Genomic DNA, 22,560 nt, shown 5'->3' with positions numbered 1-22,560 from the left:
TTGTCACAACTGGACTTCCGGACTCTTTAAAAGCTGCTGGTGGTTGAGCAGTCGTCACTGTGACACCGGGAGCCATCTGAACAGTTTGCGTCTCTTTGGGGATCTCTGGTACAACTGAAGAGGAATTACGAACTGGTGCAGCCGGTGGCTTGGTCTCGATGATGTGGTAAAAGCATCGAGTGGCTCCGTCCTCAGTCGGGAGACGAGAAGCACCACAACTGTTACTTTGACCCTCCTTGGCCCAAAGTATCTCTTCTATGCAGAAATCTTTGTCTTTCTTGAAAGAGGTTGAGCTTTGAACCCCAGGTCGACCAACTGTTGTCAGGTAGGAGCCTCTGAAGTCTTTTGGTAGCCTTTCATATTCTTCTCTTTTGTGGTTTGTTCCTCCAGTCTTCAGTTTCGAGATACAAGATTTGGGGTCTTTTACTGTCTGGACCTGAGCAGAGGAAGCAGGGCGACGGATGCATTGAATGGTTGCAGGCATGATCCCTGGTGGAAGGTGCAGGTAATCTCTCAGGTACACGATTCCTTCATTGGTAAGATAATAATAGGCATGTTTCCAAGCAAAAGTCTCCCTGACATAGCCTCTAGATTTCAGAGAACCCATGGCGCGGATCACCTTTAGGTTGTTCACCCCCTTAAGATCCGGGTGCATGGACTGTGGCCGCTTGTCCTTCTTGGCCACGATGATACCATCTCTGAGGAGAAGCTCATAGATTGCCGTCAGATCGGCTAATGGCATTCCCATTCCAGCCACCATTTTGACTTCTTTAGTTTTCTTTCAGATCCTCAAGGAATTTCTTCTTTGGACTATTAACACTTCAATATACAGTGTTTGCATGCAGTATCTCGCAAACAAGCCCTTCTTCCCTGTGATAAAGAATTTATCCAGCCAATTGTCATCATGAGTCAGCATGGAGAAGCAGCGATGCTCATGACCCCTCCTACCTCCTCAGTCCCCGGGCGCAAGAGAAACAGTGCAGACGAGAGGCGAGAGGGAGGAGAGGAGGAGAATCTAGAGGGGTGTGGGCACACAGGATGCGAAAAGAAACCAAAAGGATCGGAAGGGAAACGAATAAGGTGTGTACCATCCGTGTTGCTACAAAACAAACCACCACCTTATCCAGCTTCAAACAGAATGTGCAACAATCCAATAATGAACAAGCTAAACTGTATGTACATCTTCAGCTAAGACTGTCCAAGAATTACTGGCAAGTGTAGTCGTGATTGGGAAGGATTAGGTGATAAAACAAAATGTAGTTTATTATTATAGAAATATGACAGAGATAATCAAATGTTCTCACCAATGATGGTTAGTTGACATTATCTGACAACATTGATGTAAAAGGTTTGAGAGTCACACTATCCACATCTACTTATTTAATTTGACAGAGTTGAAGAACTATTAGTTTGTTTCAGACACTGGTGTTTGCAATTATTTGGATGAGAATTATTTCAATGGTTGCACGAGCCCTATCTGTAATGCTGTTAGCATGTTTGAGACACTGGTATTCTGTAGGTGTGCATCTTCAAAATGACTGAAATGGTACTCTTAAAAAAAACTATAGTTGCCACAATCAAGCAGTCAATTCAGTCCTTTCTCCCCGGAAGAAGAGACATCGTGCTAAGCTAAGCTAGTAGAGTGTGGAAAATGATCCAAACAGAGTCGAAGAATTACAAACAAATGAATAACAAAAAGACCAAAGACATTACTGCCTCATAACACAGATAACAAGATATTCACACATGACATCAATGGCAAAGTTTCAGTAAAAGAACACAGATTTAAAAATGCGCAGTACCCGACATGAACGATATGCACGATACGATACAACACTGTAATGTATAACTGCTCAAATAAAGACCTTGGATGCAGAAACAGAAGATGTGTATAATGTGACCCTGAAAGACAGTGTCCCTTCTGTAATACAGTAGGTGGTAGGGATCCAAACATCTGGAAAACATACTGAAACATTGCATAACTGTCTGAGAGCTTATTGAGTATAACATATACTGTATCCTGTGCATGATGAAATAATACACAACACACTTCTTAAAAAAAAAAAATATTTTCAATCAGTCATGTTGGACGGCCGCCAGCCATATTACATCGCCTGCTTGGTCGGAAGATTTCTCTCAAATAACGATGAATCACAGCGTCAACTGTCAAAGTTAGAGTACAACTCATTCTCCATTTATAACACTGGGTATCCAGAGGAGGGAGGGAGGGAGGGCGCTGGCAGGTAAAACATGTGATCAGGAGCAGAGATTATATACAACCTACAATCAACAGGCCAGAGGGGCAAATCCACCATGCAATAAGACAACACACAGCAGGGACAGCTCATGTTGCAAGTCTTCAACAATATAAAAGCAAGGGGTACAAAATGAACAGCAGTAATTGTATGTTAAACTGCTGGCTAGGCCCAATATAATATAAAGTCAGTCACAAATTATTTCCAGAGGTTTGTGTACTTTGGAAAGACTAAACTTAAAAAGGTCAAACACTGCAAGTACTAACACAGTCTGGTCTGCTTTCCCCTCAACACATCCCCAACCAGCCAACTCTGCAAACCCAAATGGAAAAGCCATCAAGTTATTTCTTTCCACATAAATGAAGACAATTGTGCCTGTGTTCAAGCTCTGTTACTCAACCTCCTGAGAGACCGACTGAAACTGGAAAGCAATATGAAGTCCAGGACCACCACAGCTGCCAACGTAGGGCAAAAAATACCAACAAGAGATTTGGAAAATGTTTGCTGGGGACGGTGAGGTTTTTCCCCATTTTTTGTTTTTGCATAGGGAAATGTGCCCTTCTTTTGACAGCTGCACTGGTTGACTATAATTCTGTAATTATGAAATACTGCAGTGCGCAAAGCAGATAACATTAAGAGCTCCAGACAGTTTAGAGCACCCACCGCGGAGAAATGATGAGGCGCTTCAAGCTTTGCAAATACAAGGCAAACATCTGGCGTCACTTATGTTAAGAGCAGTCTCTAATAATTATTCATCCCTGCGAGCATTTCATAATCTCCTTAATAAAAATCTCTTGCTGCTTGTTAATCTTCACCCTGTTTGTCAAGAAAATAAATGTGAAGCAGATTCGTGCTCTACTGGGAGCAATGTTTCAAAAATAAATGGCAGAGAAAACGAGGCGAGACATGGCAGGTCTGGGGGAAAAAAGCACAAGCTAATAATAATGCTGAAGTGTTTAACGGGCTTTCAACATCATGTACGCCACATAAACTTTGGTACAAGTACAATAGAATGTATTTGAAAGTGATTTCGGTGTCCATTTCTATTCCCGACGATTTATCCGACTATGCAGATGGACATGGCCACGCCCCTCTGGGGCATGGCAACATCAAAACAATCGCTGCTAATTGTTTTTGCGCCCGACGAGTCTCCGCTGCAGTTCATACCAGGACAAACGATGTGCTGCCAGCTCCACAGCATTTTGATCGCCTATCATAAAAAAATGAAATTATGTACTGACGCAGTAAGTGAAGATGTCTGGAAGAACGAATCACAAATCATAAACATGGCTGATTTGCTGCATTTTGCAAGCAGGGATAAATTCTTGATGCATGGCACAGCGGATCAAATCTCTTCTGCTGGAAGAAAACAGATCTTTCACTGCGCAAGAATTTAGTGGCATTTTGATTCGTCAACAAACGTTGAGGCCTGTGTTGAGTTGTTTCATTGGATGCAGACTTTATCTCCATGTGCTCCCCATTACCTGTCCCGTGGATCTAAATCAAAGAAAACGGCAGCAACCGAGTTTTGTTTGGTTACCACCACATAAATCGCAGATGGAGAGAAATGAAACCGTCTGTGCCTGCGTCAAACCTCTCGCAGCTTCAACTTTCAACTCAAGTCTTTCCCGTAGCGCACAAAAATCAATGCATCATCAAAAATTCATCATCAAGCAAATGGGAATTAAAATACTTTATTTAAAATGAAGACCGCATGATAAATAAAAAATAAAAATCACCAAAGCATAGAGGTTATCCTGACTTATTTGAGGCACAGCCAGGTGATGGTTTTCCAACCTTTGCTTTCATATAAATAAAGAAGTTGGTTTATTGTCAGCCTCTTAAATCTGCAATGAAAGCTCATTGCCATGGTGCTGGTGGCGCTGGACGAGAGAATGACAACAACTCAAGGTGACAGTGGCCGCTTCAAAATAACCCCATTCAACTCGACTGGCAGATTGAGTGCTCTCCACATTCCAGTACGCACTTCATAGCGAGGAATTTAAGCTATAAGGTTGTCTTCAAAGTCGTTAGATGCAAGTCTGCGTTTTCACATCTGGAAACGGAGCAGTGGGAAAAATGAGAAAGGAGTATTGCTCAACAGTAAACGCACGTATCTGGTGATAAATTCTGCAACTATCAGACGTTAAGTTGCACTAAATATGCCGCTCAACAACGAGCTAATCCCATTCTGCTTGGTAAACTGTCTGCAGTGAAATAAAATCCAATTGGATAAGCAAGTATTAAAGGGTGTCACTTCATCTGTCTTCTTTGCTCCATCTGTTCTTCTTAAACTTGTACTTTTACATCTGTCCACCTCATGTACAATGAATTTGAAAATATTATTCTAAGGCAGACTGATGATCTGTGCTCAGCGGTATCAAAATTGGCCTTCGTCAACTTTGGGCATTACGACTGAAAACTTAGCCGGGCTACATGATTGTGGATAAAATGAAAATAATTTTTGCTGAGAATTGAGTTCAAAATTCTCTCACAATTGTATTTATTTCAATATAAATGTTTATTGCTTTCATATACCCAATACAGAAGACAACTACAAACTATAATGGTGCCTGATATAGGATATGAGACATTCTAATAAATTAATATATATTAGGAATTATATTATCGACATAAATATGGAGATTAATCAAGGAAAACTTCAGATCAATTGCATGAATGAAATGCTCCTACCAGGTCTAATAAAACACTGATGACTCAAATTGTTCTGTAATTTCTCTCGCGGTGCTGCGAGATGCATTTAATTCTCAGCGGGCGGGCAGAACGCAGCATGATACCTGTCACGACACCTGCATACCAACTCTGGACAACAGAGAGGGAACGCTGTGTTTTAAACCTAATGAATCACACCATATCTACAATATATAGGGAATATCAAGCTGATATCAGTGTTTAATAATGAGGTGACTGACTTCAGGTGCAGTTGTGTCTCTGCAGACAGCAGAGCAGTGACAGAACAGTTTATGATCACTACTTGACATCAGCCAATCTGGGACTGAAACAAACCAGCCATGTCTGTAAATGAGCAGACAGCTGAGGTGAGACGGGCCACCCAAGCTCTCCCTGGGTTCAAAGTTCACACCCTCAAAATGCCAAACCGTCCTTCAGCAACATGTTGAATCTGAATAGACTGCAGGCTCCCGTTCTGTCGCCGAATGAGCAATAAACAGGGGAAAAGATAGCTGAAACTCAGATGGTGTTTGTAGCACCAATGACTAAACTCTAAAGAGAGCACCAATATCAGTGAGATGCTTTTAATATGAGTTTGAGGATTATTAGGTTAAAAGGAAAGCAAACCTATCAGACTGAACGTTTTATGTGTTATTGCACAAAGCACTCAGACTATAAATGTCCTTCAGTATAAAAGCTCTGGAATATGACTTGTCTGGAGGGAACCGAGCTGAACTTGCTGAAACGTTGAGCAGCTAATGGATGCACATCGGACTGAGCAGCACCATGACACTGCCAAAACCACTTTTATTAGAAATTCCTGAGGTAAGTCGGGGAGTCATGAAACAGATGCAGGGTCAACAGAATAATGCAAAGCATTTAAAAGTTGAAACACTGCAGCGTGTAAAGAATAGCCGAACTTGGTCTGAATGATCAGGGATTTAAAATGGATGACTTGAAATGCAGCAAATGGATGAATGCACTTTGCCACCGTTTGCCAAATCGGATCATAAGAGCATGGTATGATTCAGAGGAAGCACGCAGCAGAAGGGCAGGAAACATGAGAGTTTCTGTGTGTGTGACTGACCGCTGCAATGAGTCATCAAAAAACCCATGATAGGGCAGGGCCAGCCAGGAATGCCTGTAGCCATGGTAACGTGACACACCATAGAAATATGAGTAAAAATAGTACAAGGCCAGAACGGTGGCCAGAGGTGATAGAATTGCTACTGGCAACACAAAAAACAGACACCGACTCTTCCTGGAAGTGAGAGCGCCTCATTGGCTCATCACAACATCAGATGATAAAAACATCTCAAAACTGGCAGGATAAGGCGAGCGTGGTCTGGTTTTGACATTATTTTGGAGATGCGGCTTTTTCGTGTTACCATGCAAACACACCTCCACAAAACACAAACTGACCTATTTCAAGGACTATTCCACTGAAACTCAAAACCGCCGATCTGCATGTTCAGTATGTCTCACACCTTCTTCAACGCAAGTCAATGCACCTCCTCACAAGCACTAAGCACCACTGAAAGGGAATTTCTATTGATTTATTGTCAAAGTGAGAACAGTTTACGACATACTTTAATAGTGTAAAATGTATTTTTTGGAATCCACTCCAACTGCTGAGAATACAATCAGATTAGTTGCTGTTTTTTTTTTGTTTTTATTAAATGAAGACGCTCAAACTTTTAGGAGCCACAAAAGGGAAAGTATTGGACTCTCAAAATATTTTTCAGAGAAATATTCCTTTAGGTTCTCGGTGTTTCTGAGGATACAACATGGATAAAATCTACAAAGTTTCCAATAGAAAGTAGCTCTGTGGTTTGACAGGAGGGTGTGTTAACCTCATCAGACCGTTTCTAATATAAACCCAGGTGTACGCAGTTGTGCATCTCCATTTGTCTCCAAGTTTGACAGAGGAAAAGCGTCACACCTGAACGACTTCTTCTCCGTGGAAGCTGCGGGGCATAAATCAGGAAGCTCCAGTGTTTCTGTTTGTTGGGAATTCAGTCCTGGCTCATTAAAATAACCTCATTCTCAGGCTTTGAAGGAGACCGACTAACTACCAGTTGAAGAAGCGCTCCATCCAAAACTATTTGTGAGGAGATTTAAGGCAAAAGGTGCCACAGTGGTGTTTTTGACTGCCAAACGAGCAAGAAAAAAACTACTTAAAAGGTACTTTGACGAAGCACTGGATGAGACTCTGGGTAGTTACAAATCTCTTTGTCTCAAAGACACTGAGGCCACTTTGTCAGCATGATATGTGTGGGGTGCCATTAGTGGAGTCCTATATATCAGCCTGCCCTCCTCATAAACCCAACCATGACATAGTGTGAAAGGGGCAACTTCAAAACAAGCCCTTTGACTGTCCAGCTCCTCACAATGCCCCTTGTCCACGTTGCCTTTTCCAGATCTCTCCAATACTTTGCACCACCAAGAGACATATTCACGATAGTAACTGCGATCTGCTGCGAGGAAAATGCCAAAGCAGAGGTCCCACGAGGAAAGAGTCGAGGTTTTCATACGACAGGGCGCCTTGTTGGCTGTCGTCGGCTGTTATGCCTGCGGTGAGGGTTGGCGAACGAACAGACCCTGCAGCTTTTATAACTTCATCGCATGCCGGGTAAATTCTGGGAATGGCACAAGCACAAGGGCTTTACGACGTACAATTACTGACAAACATAAATGTCAAAAGCGAGGGATTCAAAAAAACAAAAACAAGTATGATTTTGCAGAAATACAGTGTGTTTGTGTTTGTAGATATCCGTGTTGGGTATCATGGACACCGACAAGGATTACTCATTTTATATAAATGTAAATTGAATATCATTAGTGTTGGTCGCACGTTAATAACAAAACAAACCAGCCAAACCATTTGACACATTTGTGATCATTTTTTTTAACATACTTATTGATTGATTCTCAAATAACACATTTTAAGTAGTAAGTAATTGATAAAGAAATTAAACACATTAAAAGGACCCTCAGACTGCAGAAACGGACTCCGGCACATGCAAGCTCTTCTTCTCAAATAGGAGTTAAACTTTTCAGTAGAGATACAAAAGAAGAGAAAGAGAGATGGCCTCGAGCTGCAGATCACATCCAGTTAACTCACTCTGCTTGGCATCAGAGTAAAGAGCATACCAGACATGATGGCAAACGCCCTGCAGCTTCTCCGGCCACAGACAACAACAGGACAGTGTCCCCAGTCACTATCATATCAAACAAAAAGCTGCATTCATTTGAAGACACTACATACAAAAAAACTGGTGCAGAATAGGTGGAAAATAAATTAGAATTTCACGGGAAAATACACCCAAATATCTTCAAAATATCTTATCAGATTATGCCAAAGCATAAACGTTTTAAAAATACACCTATTTTTTTAGGCCTCTGCTAAAAAAATGACATACCCATAATAAAAAGAGTATATCTCTGCAACCACGAGATCTATTTGAATAATGTTGGTGTAATAATAAAGGGAACACTTGTGAGAGTTGTTCAGATGTGTAAATATCAGTATACATGTCCATATTTTAATAATAGTTTTTGCTAAGTTTTCTCCCTGGCCCCCAATTGGGGGCCTCTAGGGCTTAAAAGGTTAACAGAAACAAGATGCTTGAGATAACAAACACAGAAAGAAACATGTGCCATCATGTTTGATCTGCAGAACATGGAGGAGGCGCTCACCCAGCCTCCTACTGTCACCCAGGAACCACATGACAAGAGTTTTAACTCAGCAACTTACCTGAAAAGAGAGAAAAAGAAAAAAGAGCAAACTCAATTAGGGAAAATTACATTTATTCCAAAGGAAACTATCTTAATATTTCATAAACGTACTCTTTAAGATTTAACTGGCAGTAAAAAGGGAAAGATTGCATTTTACAGGCTGGGTGGGAGTTGACACACAAACAACCAGCTTCTTTATGGTTTGAACATTGCCAGAGCTACTGGAGAAAGTGCTGCTAATGGCACAAGATACAGATTATTGCGTAAACCACAGGGCCAATTCAGGCAGGATTAAAGAAAAGTACAGCCACAGTAATGAATGTGGAAAACAGCAGCACTTAACTGGATGCATGCGAACTCATTAAGGCCTTCACTGTTTTCTAAGTTTGCAGCAGCTTCACAGCGCCACCTCGTGGCCACTTCAGATAAAGTTCAAACAAAACTCTGCAGAGTCACCCCTCATCTGACAAGCGGTTTAAGAGACACCTGGTTTCAATCCCCCTGCCGAGTCCCCTTTCCCTGACAAAACAAAGCAAGACGAGTGTAATTACGCTCCACCAACGGGAGGATTAAAGGAAGGAGTGGAAGACTAGAGAGGATGTGTCAAATTACGGCCGCAGTTGCCCCTCTGAATTACAGGAAACCTGAGGTTAATGACATTATGTAATCACATCAGCTAAGTTTGGAGGCTACTCAGCCGGCACTGAGGCCACAGTTATCAACCAGCATGACTGACGGACTCGCTGACATCTCTAACAGGATTACACTGACTATTACTGAGCAATACGGACCCCAAACCGACCCCACTGAATATACACGTTGACTACACACTCTTCATTATAGCAGACTCGCAATTAAGTGGCTGGACTGCCTTCGTTTTATTGCACTTGGAAGAGCATACGTTTTCTTTACCTGCTGAAACCTTTTTTTTTATTTAATTAAAGAGCTGGGCCTGCTCCATTACTTTTACATATATTAATTTAAAATAGGCAAACAACTCTGAGATGTGGGTTTAGTTTGTGCAACTGAAACGATTTATTGCTTCACGTATGTTTCAATCAAAGTCCGAATCCTGTTTTGACAGTTCTGTGTAGAAAAATGTGTTTCTGAACTATTGTGCACATTAATAACTGAGGGGCGATTAAAAGGTTCCCACTTTTTTTTTGAGACTACTGGTTTGGTCTCATTTGCGATTTCAAACGTCAAATTTTGTGTCAAACTCAGGAAATTGGCAACGAAGACCCTTAAAATGCGTCGGAAAGTCTACTGCAATGAAACGACAAGCCAGACGAGGTGGTTTGAGAGACGTTTGCAGCTAAAGCGGGGCCGAGCGTCACTGTCGAAGTCGCCTCAGGTCAGGAGCCGGGTGGGGTTTCATTAACACTCACGGGGTTGTGCGAGCTGAATTCATCCCTCAAGGTCAGACTGTCAACACGGATTCTACTACGATGTGCTGAGGTGTGTGAGGGAAAACATTCAGTCTACTGCAGGAACCCCGCCTCGATAGTTGCACACTAGGGACTGTAAAGCCTATCAAGGCTACTGAGAGGCAAGATTATCATTTCAACGACAGCATGAAGGCTTAATTGGATCATTTTGAGGGGAGAGTTTTAGTATTCTACCTTCTTAACCTGTAAAGTTACGGTTAAGGTGCAAACACAACGCCACCATATCACCTTTTTAAGTAAGTAGCTAATTTGTTAGCAAACATTTTCTGACCTGATGAATTTAAGACCAATATTCACTTTTCTTGTAGCTCTGTTTTGGTCTCCATCAACTCCAGAGGGAATTATCTAGATCTTTAGCTGCTTATTACTAGAGGCTTAGGAAGGAAGTGTACAGTGGATTTATCAGAACTTTTTCACTGCTGCTGCCAAAAACTGTGTTGAAGAGATTTAACCAAAACAGTAAACTTGCATGCTGCAAAGCCAAAACAATGATCTGAAAGACCCTAAATCGCAGAGCTGTGGGGAAGTGAAGGAGCACCTTCATATGTTTTTAGGTATCTGCATTCAGTGTAGAGGTTTACACTTCAAACACAATATGACTTTTTTTTTTTATTCTACTTGGAGTGAATCTTGTCTCTCGCTGGACAGAAACAGGTGAGAAATCTGAAACATAGCTATCCACCCATTCCTGCAGCTTCAATAACGACCGAAGCATCCGAGAGCTGCTGAGAGTGAAACATGAGCCCTTCGTGTCAAGAGCATGAAAAACAGACAGGATGCGTGCATCAGCCACATCCGACAGACACGGCGAATGAATGAGGTCACATGATGCTTTCAAGAATGACAACTGTACAGGAAACTTCTGATTTTGATCTTTCATGAGTGTCAAATATTTTTTAACAGCAACCCTCCTCTGTTCAAATGGGAGCAGCCGCGTATTTATCGCCTACATTGTCCTCGTGGATCATTTTATGCTGGGGATTCTTGGCAGGCAGAAAGTGCAGCAGCGAAGGGAAAAAAATGCTGATCTGACGTTGGACTGAACTCTTATCTGCAGATATCAAAGAGCATGAATGCAGACGCACGCACACACACACACGCACACACACACACACCCACACACAGGATATTGAAGGAAATTCAGGAAGCAAATCCTAGTAGAACACTTATTGATCCTCAGATTACAGATTCCAATCTTAATGGTGTACTTGTAGCTCCTCAGGAAACAACAGAATAATAACTCCGTTATGATGTTAGCCAGACACATTTGGTTGAGGAGGGTCCACATACGGTTAATTTGTCCAACTGGATGTGGTAATGAAAGTAGAGGGCGTTTCACCTCACATTATCACACTTTCATAACCAAAAAAAAAAACCCAACATATTTCTGTTTTGGGAGCAGTAACATTCCTGAGTTGTTCATCCTGTCTGAGCACCAGACACTGTTGTTATGACAAAAAAAAAGGGAATGAACGAAATGAATCCAATTAAGTCTGGTCTAGTTCTAGAACTGAAACAACTAGTCGATGGCACTTCTTCCAGTCTCATGACTGTGAATGTGTTTTGGGTTTTGGACCATTTGTCAAATGCAAAAAGCTTTTGGAAGACATCAGTTTGAGCTCTAGGAAATATTTATGTTCATTTTTGGTTTACAGACCCCTAGGAACATGAGATACACTTGAGCATTGCGATATGATATTTTGCGATGCTGTATCAATTCTCAAAAACTGCAATGATTTTTAATTAATAGTTTACATGCAAAGATTCATTGCTATTCGTCAGATTGCACAAAAGCAGTGTTACAATGGTACAATGCGGTGCATATCCCACTGATTGCATAAAAAAGGTGAAGTCGGGCTTCATGGATGTGGTTGTGTGCTCTTTATACAATGATGTTTCCTTGAAATCAAATTAAAAAAAAATAGAAAAATATCATGTATCATCTTGTTTACAGTATCGCAGTATATGGAGTTGCAACCCGTGTAATCGATGATGAAAGTGATAGTTTCTTGCAGCCCAACAACAAACGTGCATACTGCAGTACCCGAGAAGATTTCCAATGGCTGCGCTGGATCCATCACTAGATACAGGAAACCAAACGTGGTGATCCTGACGTCTATTTTTAGGTTTTTTGTTTTCAGTGTGTTTCTCCAGTTTCCATTTGCGAGGCTGCAACCTGCAGTCGCACAGATCGCATGTTTCAGCTTTTAACTGTTCATTGTGACTTTTCTTGCTAGTTTCCATAAATTATATTAATTTACTAAAGCACAAGTGTGTATATGCATGTTTTTTGGAACTTGGGAAAAAGTAAATGATGCCTTTTGACAATATTTTCCCAAAGCCAACAGTTTTAGTTGTTTTTTTACATCTTGTCACAACTCCATCGCTTTTTTGTGGACAGAAGATCAACTTACTACTTTAAAGTGAAAATATAAGAACATTATATAATTATAATGTTGGTATGTACGCCTATACTGGCAATGTGGAAGTACTTCAAAAGAGATCTGTTTGCGCAGCATTCACGAGGGAACCTGCCAGATGTCAAGAAGTTGCTTTACCTTTTAGCCGTTGCACTCCGGGAACACGACACCCCTCAGAGGTCAAGTGCTCTGACACCCGCCCTGAACTCCCTTTTAACTGGATATCCCCGGCTCGAACCGGCGCTGCTTCAAAAACACAGCAATCTTTCTTTCAGCAGCACGTAACCTTCAGAAAGCATCATTCATAACAGAGCGCTGTTTGTGAAAACATGCTGATAAAGATAAGACTGAGGCCGTGGTGTAGAGGCAGCTTAAAAACACACGTAGCCATATACACAATATTTTAACAGCGCTCACATTGTTCCTGCAAGGAATCGCTCCTTTTCTTATTTGATTACAAACAATTAAATGTGAGACTAATTTAACCAGCTAAGCATATTTGAAATCGGTAACCGCATTTGAAAGGGTGACCTGGCCAAGATGGCAGAAAAACAAGTTGCAGACAGTGGAGGGTGGTGGTGGTGGTGGTGGGAGAAGGGGGTGGGGGGGGGGTCAGGCTCATTAAATGTTTTAATGATGCAGCCAAATGTTGCATCCAAAAATGTCTTTCCAAAAGTTTTCCTCCATCACTGTGCTGAGATCTGCATAAGCCTGAAATCAGCTCAAAATATTTGGGTCAAGACAGAGAATAGGCTGGAAGAAAGAGGTGAAGCAGGCACCAGTACAAGGTTGTTTTCCTACGAGAATACAGCGACAGGGCACGAAGGCCACCTTTCAATAGTGGCTTTGCTTGTCTCAACACATACAGGAGAGCATCAACAGGCTGCTGTGTTAAAGAGCTGATTCTGTACAAAGTGTTTGAGAATAGCTGACAAAAAAAGAAAAAGAAAAAAAAAAAAAGGGGGACAATGAGAGTAATGGTCATGAGGTGACAACATGCTTACAAATGAACTGAGTAAGCAGCAGTGTCCAACATATTAAGTATCTCCATTGGGAGCGCCCGGTGAAGCGAGGGAGCTTTTGTCTCCGCGGCCCTGGGGAAAACATTCTCAGCCTGTCCGAACAGGGAGGCCTCCTTCAGATCCCTCTCCAGGATCATTTAAAGGCCTCCGCCCCCTGGAAAACTCCTCCAAAAAGTGTTACCGCATTTTGCCAGGCCAGAAGTGCTCCAGACAAACTTCAGCTCCGCACACAACAGCTTTTTTAAAAAAAAAAAGGCTCTTCTTTGAGTTGAGCCCGGTTTCATCAGTCTGGTTGGGTTCTGCCTTCTTAAATTGGAGGCTTTCTGTCTCTATAAATATCAGGCTGTTTTTAATCTTTTTCTTAATTACATGCCGGAGTATGGGAATCTCCATGGCCTGAATGTGATAAACTAAGTGTGGAAATACGAGCCATGCAGACTTTTGTACCTGCAGGGTGAGAGTGAAATGGGAGGAGAGGAGTAGCATTTGAATAAATTAAGATGCCACGGGGACAAAGATTTCACAAAAGTTGGGTGGATGCCAATTTAAAAACGTACTCAAAGTTTGCCTTACTAATCAAGCAGTAATGAAATACATGGTGATGTATTATTGAGCAAGTGGTAATGTTATATTTAATGCGTTGTCACAGCAACAACAGGTCAAGTAAACCGTAGCTGGCATGCCTTAAACTCAGTGAAGACGTGGGTTGCCATCATTCTAACGCCTTTATGGTACCTAAAGTTACAGAGAAATATGAGCTTTTTTCATTTTACAAAGTTTTTAAATATTATGAGGGCATGTTTAACATTTCTAGGATGTGTACAAGAAATCTGCTCAGATGTCGTTGTCTGAAACGGACAAAATTTGAAGTTAAATCAAAATCTATTAATCAAAAAGGATGTCACAAAGCCTATGAATTTGAACTTGCAGTGCTTGATCTCATCCAACACATCTTTTACTCGTTCACTGTTATAGATACATTTTAATCCATTACAAAAGACATGTAGGTTTGATGCCCAGCTCATGCGTAGAACTACATCTGTACGAGGCACTTGAATTGACGCCATGTATTAAAGTAGTGAGATGCCTGTGAGTGAGGAAGTGGGAGGAGCCAACTTCAGTGATGTAAACACTACTTTAAACGAACACAAGCTCTACGGAGACAGCTTTCCTCCATAACTGCAGGGTTTCATGAACATGTTTTCACCACGCTCTCTGCACCAACAGTCCCCATCCCTGACTCGGGGGCAGGGCAATTGCTGTTACCACGGCGATGCAGCAGCCACTCTGCACCAGGCGCTGTGCTCTGCATCTCCCGGCGCAGACGCATTCAGCATTCAGCATTCAGCATTCAGCGTGCCGCATGCAGCAGCAGCAGCAGCAGCAGCAGCCTCCGGACAGCATCTCGCACACACGCTCATAAAACACACCCTCTCAGCACAATCTTTCCCTCTGACCCCCGGTCCAATCGCTGTGGTCACGCCTGGACACAAAGGGAAACAAAAGCTTTTCATTCCTTTTATCCCACAAAAACACGCAGGGAGCGAGCGAGGGAGACCGGAGGATTATCATTCCTCCATTTCAACAATGGATCAACATCCATGAAAACAAGCAAAACTGAACTTTTTTTCTTTTTTTTTTCCTTCAGCCTTCATCCATACGATAAGGAAGTCTCCACTGGGGAAGGATCGTGGGGGGGGGGGGGAACAAGGCGGTCCTGAATGCATACGATGGTGATGACAGGAGTCAGGAAGTAAAAATAAAAATTAAAAAAAAAAAAGTCAAGAGGAGTACCTTTGAGAGAGCTGATCTCATGCTGGATGGACCTCGCAGAATCCATGCTCACAGGCTCGCAGGCTCCCCGCTCGCGACCGCCCGAGGCTCCAAACAGTCGAGTCTGAGCGCTGCAAGGTCAGCTCAGCAACCGAAACACCACGCTGGAGGATGGAAACGTCTCTGTAGCTCACGGCAGGCTCTTTCTATCCCCTCTCTCTCTCTCTCTCTCTCTCGCCCTCTCCCTCTCTCTCTGCACTGCTGCTGCCACAGTGAGTTGGCAGCACCGTGGTTTTGTTCACTCCCTTTCTCTCTCTACCGCGTCCCGCTCGCACACAATCCCCTGTCCGCAGAGGAGAACGTGGAAGATGGGAGCACACCTCCCTCTTTCCCACCTCCGACCCCTCCCTGATGTCGTCCCGTCTCATCCCTGTGGTGCTTCACGGGGAGGTGCCTCAGTCGCGGTCACGCTCCGCCGCCACATCACAACGTTGCGTATGGATGGTCTCAAGCAGCCGATGCAGTGTGTGAAATGTTTTGACTGAGAGGTGGTGCGTGATCGGCAATATACTTCTGAAAGAGATGCACATGCTGTCTTTAATAAAGGTTTATAATCCCTGTTAAAATATTACTTTAAGAGAAGTCCGGGGGGGGTAAAATAAAACATTTACTTACATTTTTGTCATTTGGGGGAGGAAAAAACTACGATGTTTTTTCACATTAAAATGAACCTGATCAATAGTCACTGGGTGGTGTATTTCATCACTGTCAGGAGAATGGTATCTGTGACACAGCATTATCCCCCCACCCCCTTAAGTGCTCTCTGACTGGAATAGAAGAGTCCCTCTATTTTTCAGGAAAAGTACTGCAGAGGGAACCTTGGACCTTTAGAGGGGGTTTGGATGACGCAGCACTTTTTAGGAAACTAAAGTCTGGAGTCTAAACAAAATTGCACTATGCAAGACCATATTTTTTAACATGATATCAATAAAAACTAAAATTACAATCTGTAAAAAACATTCTATAAATGGCTGAAATCACAAATTAGAGCTAAAAACAAAACAAGCCCATACTGTCAGGACCGAGTTGTGACTTCACCTCCAGCAAGTTACAGGTGAAGCAATGATGACGATGGCGATATCTACAATCCACTTCTATACCCAAACCCGATATTTAGAGAAGAATCCAATACTTTGACTTTTATGTAACTATAGAGAATAAACAAGAGGTCGGGAGGGTTTGCATTACATTCTTGACAGTATTATTTTAGAAGATGACAGCAAGGTTATGCTGACTTTGACTCAGCAGTCTCCTCAAGCCTCCAGTGACCGACTGGCACCGCTGTCTCGCGCCTGAAGTCAGCAGCACCAAAAATGCCACATTGCTTAAATATGAATAGACTGACAGAGGAGCTCAGACTCTGACCAGCAGAACACACGGCCGCTGGATGTAGGATTTGTGAATATCTAAAACTGCGAAGAATAACTTGTATCTGTTCGTCAGCTCCAAATATTCTTCTCATGACACACTTACATAATTTCAGAGTAAATTTTTCCCCTGCATTTTTTTTTTTAATTCATAGTTTTAACAGCATGAAAACCAAAAGCACGACCGATGTGTCAAAACAGGATGACACGTGGTGGGTAAAGATTTTGAGTAAATACGGCTCAACTTCAGGTGAAACCCATTAATCACTGAAACATTATAAAGAACCCTGTCTGAATCTCTGAGCCTTTTGGAGAAGCACAGATCCACCTCACAATATGGCGAGTCAGCGAAGACGTTGTTTTGGTAATAGGCTTACGTTTAACGGGAAAAGTGAAATCAGTCCTTTGTGTCCAGGGTGATGAAGTGACAGATTTAAGGGTGACCTTTCAGTTCAGTGTCGACTCGGATGCTTCTACACATGCATGCGTGCTGTTTGGTTTGTATTTGACCGGTTTGTGTGTAGGTCTCCGTCCTGCATCGAAGTTCGATTATTGCTGCTGCTTCTATCAGTATCATGTGGTCTGATTAAGTAGCTGATGTTCAGGTGGTCCCGTCAGGGCCACAGATACACGCTAGCTCCAGTTTCAGAGTCAATGCCACGTCTTGCTGAGGGGTTTCCTTTCTTTCTAAATGAAGTGTTCAATGGCCAGACTACTTAAGCGTAAAGCTTTTAAAGAGCAACTACTACAATTCAATGAGGAGTGTTCTCACTGCTGTCTGTCTGAAACGTTGCACTCGTCCAAGCTGCATAGCTTTGTCATCTGCGTTTTATTAAAAAAAAAACATAAATAGCAGAAATATTCCACATTGCTTGCAAAGCAAGCACAGGCAGTAAATCATCATTACATAATTTAGAAATGTCCTGAAACAAAACAGAGCAGTCTCTATGGAGGTAAATGAAAAACATAAAACATGCATTGCGCTAAACGACAGGCAATAAATGAGAATCGTTTTTTAAATTCCTGCAGCAAATCATGGGGAGCCATTGAGACATGAGCAGTGATGATAGCCGATCCATGGAGAAAACAACTAAGAAGCTTCTGTGGGTGTTTTCCCAACTTTACACAAGAGCCACGCGGTTCCCAAAAACCTGTTTTCTATTCCAACACAGCGCTGCTGTCTGCGACCTTGCAGCGTTTCACACCCATCCTTCACCTTGTCCTCGTGTCCTAATGAGTAAGTCGAGTGTGTGAAAACAAAAGCAAGCCACTACACCGTTGCCGAACACCTGCATAACAAACAGCAGCATAATGTTGGCACATTCTAGCCACGGCTTACGCTACAACCTCGTGGTACAGGCAAGAAATTATTTAGCGAGGCTGTAATGAGCACTTTTCTAGTCAATACACCGAACAACGGATGCTTGCCAGGCTGATGGTAGATGACAGATCCAGCTACAGCAGTAGGAAGGAGATAAACAAGAAGTAGTTGCTGGTTGAAACTGACAAAGAGGCTGTTCATGTTTGGCATTACCATCAAATCATATGTGGTCAGCCAAAAGTACAGGTCTGAGATCCGATGTGCTCAGATCCCATTCAGAGGTGGTCTGGGATGGATATGATCCCATTCAGAGGTGGACGTCTGGGACGGATACGATCCCATTCAAAGGTGGACGTCTGGGATGGATACGATCCCATTCAGAGGTGGTCTGGGATGGATACAATCCCATTCAGAGGTGGTCTGGGACGGATATGATCCCATTCAGAGGTGGACGTCTGGGATGGATACAATCCCATTCAGAGGTGGTCTGGGACGGATACGATCCCATTCAGAGGTGGACGTCTGGGACGGATACGATCCCATTCAGAGGTGGACGTCTGGGATGGATACAATCCCATTCAGAGGTGGTCTGGGACGGATACGATCCCATTCAGAGGTGGACATCTGGGACGGATACGATCCCATTCAGAGGTGGTCTGGGACGGATATGATCCCCTTCAGAGGTGGACGTCTGGGACGGATACGATCCCATTCAGAGGTGGTCTGGGACGGATATGATCCCATTCAGAGGTGGACGTCTGGGACGGATACGATCCCATTCAGAGGTGGACGTCTGGGACGGATACGATCCCATTCAGAGGTGGTCTGGGATGGATACGATCCCATTCAGAGTTGGACGTCTGGGACGGATACGATCCCATTCGGAGGTGGTCTGGGACGGATATGATCCCATTCAGAGGTGGACGTCTGGGACGGATATGATCCCATTGAGAGGTGGATGTCTGGGACGGATATGATCCCATTCAGAGGTGGTCTGGGACGGATATGACCACATTCTCTTTGCAGTATGAATAAAAATGGTCCCCGCTGAAGGATTCTGCTGACGTCCTCTAAATGAGCAGTAGAAATACTGAATGCAGCTCTCAGTGTCACGTTCCTGTGTTTGTATCCGACTCCCAGGCGTTACCGTCACATCACAGCAGGTTCGTTGGTTTTGGATTTTTTTTTTTTTCCTTCTACTCTAACAGTTCCAACACCTCAAGATCTCTGCCGGCTCTTTTATTTTTTTTGTTACCAGAAAAAAAAAAAAAAAAACATCTCCTGCGTGATTTCTGCCAAGCGCAGCTGAACTGTACAGAAAGCAGGAGAGATTTACTACAAACTGAAGTGGGGGCAATAAAGCAGCTGTTTATTGAATGAAAACGAGCTGTTTACATGACGCTTGTTCCATCAAAGCCTTCTCTAGTTTATTCATTATTGGGTTTTTTTAACCTCGCCTGTAATTTCTTACACATCAGACTTGCACCTGTGGAAGGTGCCCTGCATTGAATTACAGTGGTGCAAATCCTGACTGATTTTCACTGCTTAAATAGACAGTGGTCTGAACCTACATTACACACCAACTGACAGGCCACACCTGAAGCATTAGCTTTCTACAACACATGAATTTCCTTTCATGGTATTGGTTAAAGGCTGCTCAAATAGTTTCAAAATGAATCCGTAAACACCACCCAATAGGATTCAACAACTGGAAACGAACGCCAATGGAGCGTAGCCAGACCCAAATATTGATGAGGTGAATTTGAGTCTGTAATATCCAGGCCACATTTTTTCCACATTAAGGCTCCATAACGTCAATTCAATCTAATGAGAATATGAAAGTATACACAGTTAGAGGATCACACCTTGAACGGTCTACTTCCAGTAATAAGCATTTGTGAACACATCCACGTACTTAATACTCGAAAATGTGTGGAAATGGGTCACTGTGCAAAACCCAAATTTACATAACACCTCAAGAATTCACAGACGTACGCTGGTGCTAATATTTAGAAAGAAACTGTGAGGAAACTCAGACATCTCCAAATATATTGTGTTGTTTTTGTGTTTAACTGTTAACTTTGTCCTTATTTGCTACTTCCTATTTGCGACCTTCTTAGTGGAGGTGATTCGAAAAATACCATTTTATCCAAAGTACCATACAGAGAATACCATTGTTCCTAATACATTTCAAGCACTTCAGAGAGAACTAAGTTTCCGAGCTAAATGTCATTGTGTGACATATGAAGCCATCGGACTCCTTCGCCAGTTTGAGTGACGTTTCTGTTTCCATGCAGCTGTTTAGTACTACGCTGTCTGAGACACAGCCAAGGTCTCATGACCCACTTAATCAGAGCTGGAGGACCTGATACACCCCTACACCCCTCTCTGGGATGCGGTTCTTCCCACCATGGAGTTCAGCCATTAAAAGCTGGAGCGGGACCAGTACCTTCTGAATTAAGGGTTGGGCATGTGGAGGAGGCGATACATCCCCACATCCCCCTTGCTGTGTAGATCCATCAGGGTCATTAAGCTCAATGTGTAGTTGTTGCAGCTCATCTGCACACATATACAAACACGAAAACCAGCCAGGAAGTCAACTGTCAGCAGCTAAAAATAATATCTTTATTAATGCCACTCCCTCTCCCCCTCTCATCCCTTACATGACCTGTTGAAATTGATCCCTATGTATATCACACAAGATACGCAACATAGACGGGGGGTGGGGGGGTTGCAATAATGCTTCTTATATCATGACCACTTTTCATTCAAACTACAAAATATCAAACATAAATTTATACATATACTTCATTTTGATTTGTCTTTTTCTAAATATCATAATATAAAGTTGAAAAGCCTCTAAATTCGTGGTTTGCACTCTTTGGCCAAATCTGGCTACACAATAAGGGGTTTGCAAAGCTCGGTCAGGAGATGTATAATCCTGACAAGTTTCAAAAGTGGGAAAGAGGGATTGTCACAAAATGTAATGCATTCTACTTCACAATATTTTGAAAACTGTCTGTCCAGATAGAGATAACATTACATAGCCCTCTGTCTTTCATATCAAAACAGCAGGAGCCTACTCATGATGCGGGGACTGACAACTTAATGGGGACCAAAATGCTGGAACCCAAGTTTGACGGTTAAGACTTAGTTTTAGGGTTAGGGTAAAGAATTTGGTTGAGGTTAGGGTCAGGTACCGAGTTGTACATTATGTCAATGAGTGTCCCCAGAAAGATAGAAAGACAGGACTGTGTGTACACCTCCTCAGTGGCACTTTAAAACAGAAGAAAAAAAGAGCACTTGGCAGGAAGACACCAACACAGGAGCAATTCACAGAACGTGTCATGATGAAAAAAGAAATTCTGAGGCCCGCTATCCGTCGTATCCACAACTCTGAAAGGGACACATTCAGCGTGTCTTTTTCCTTTTGTGCAGCACTGACAGAAATCCACTAGAGGCTATTCTCGGGCCACCCGGAAGAACAGTTTATTAACACTGAACAACAAATCCATTTTGTGTGAACGGGGTCACTGATGACCTTTGAAAGAGATGAATGAACACCATTTGTAACTAGTTCATTGTGCTGAACTGGTCTCAACATAGCTGGTGCCTGGAAATCTTTGAATTTTTGTCAACATGTTTGTCTTGATTTTACTGTGACCACTATGTCATTTCGATGTATCTAATAGAGTCTGCAAATGTTTCATGTACCCTAAAATGTTCGATTTTTCTCAGCTCATATGCGATTAAAAACATAAGCAGGTTCAAAACTAGAATTGCACTTAATTAAAATTTGAAATATCCTACTTGAAGGTGATTAAGTGTTAAGATTATAAAAACATTGTATTAATGGCTATTATTTGTGATTACCTACTGGATGAGCTCATTCTGTTTTAGCTTTGTAAATGAGATGAGAGAAAAGGTGAGGCAAAAATCAATGTAAATGTGGTTATTGTTGCATCCCCGCTACATATACCACCGCTCAGGTCCACACGAGTGTTACAAAGAAAGTGAGCGGGGCAGCAGAGTAGGGCGTGGACGGGTGGAAAAGGCAGCAGCGCTTCTCAAACGCAGGGACCCTGCTACAAAATAGAGGACATGCCACTCGGCTCACTACCGACATTCCTGGCATTAGTCTGGCTTACTGTGGCGTGCCACAACCAGGGTGTTAGTACCATTGTTCCACATCCCAGAAACCAGCGCGAGGCTGGGATCTCCGAGCAGCCTCACGCACAGGTTAGACTGAGGGATGAACAGTCAACAGAAGACAAACTCAAAAACACAGATGTGAAAGAAAATTCCTGAAACTCCATGGCGTAGTGTGCCATGACTGCAAAAAATATATATATATCACAGCACATAATTTGGATTTACATTTTGGTCTATTTTTGTATGCACTCACAATTTGTTTTTATGGCTCGACTGTGCGGAGCACTCAGGAGGGATAAAGTGACGGTTTGTA

The 22,560-nt window shown here is 42.6% G+C and overlaps 1 protein-coding gene across 6 annotated transcripts in view; it reads right to left on the bottom strand.

The window, feature by feature from the left end:
- The window catches only part of pleca (plectin a), a 94,532-nt gene that overhangs the window by 52,417 nt on the left and 19,555 nt on the right, over positions 1 to 22,560 (bottom strand). Inside the window, exon 1 of one of the 6 annotated variants that reach the window (XM_069176267.1) lies at positions 15,369 to 15,688. The exons of the other annotated variants lie outside the window; for them this stretch is intronic. Coding sequence (XP_069032368.1) covers positions 15,369 to 15,414 — 46 coding nt within the window. The 5' untranslated portion in view covers positions 15,415 to 15,688. Of the gene's footprint in view, positions 1 to 15,368; positions 15,689 to 22,560 lie in introns of those variants that run through there. 6 annotated transcript variants of the gene reach the window in all.

This window comes from Embiotoca jacksoni, unplaced genomic scaffold (assembly GCF_022577435.1).
Source record: "Embiotoca jacksoni isolate LCO1_2020_lvr unplaced genomic scaffold, fEmbJac1.0.p SCAF_7, whole genome shotgun sequence".
Taxonomy (NCBI): Eukaryota; Metazoa; Chordata; class Actinopteri; family Embiotocidae; genus Embiotoca; species Embiotoca jacksoni.
Note: the sequence above shows the minus strand (reverse complement) of the source record. Positions and strands in the feature narration are given on the sequence as shown.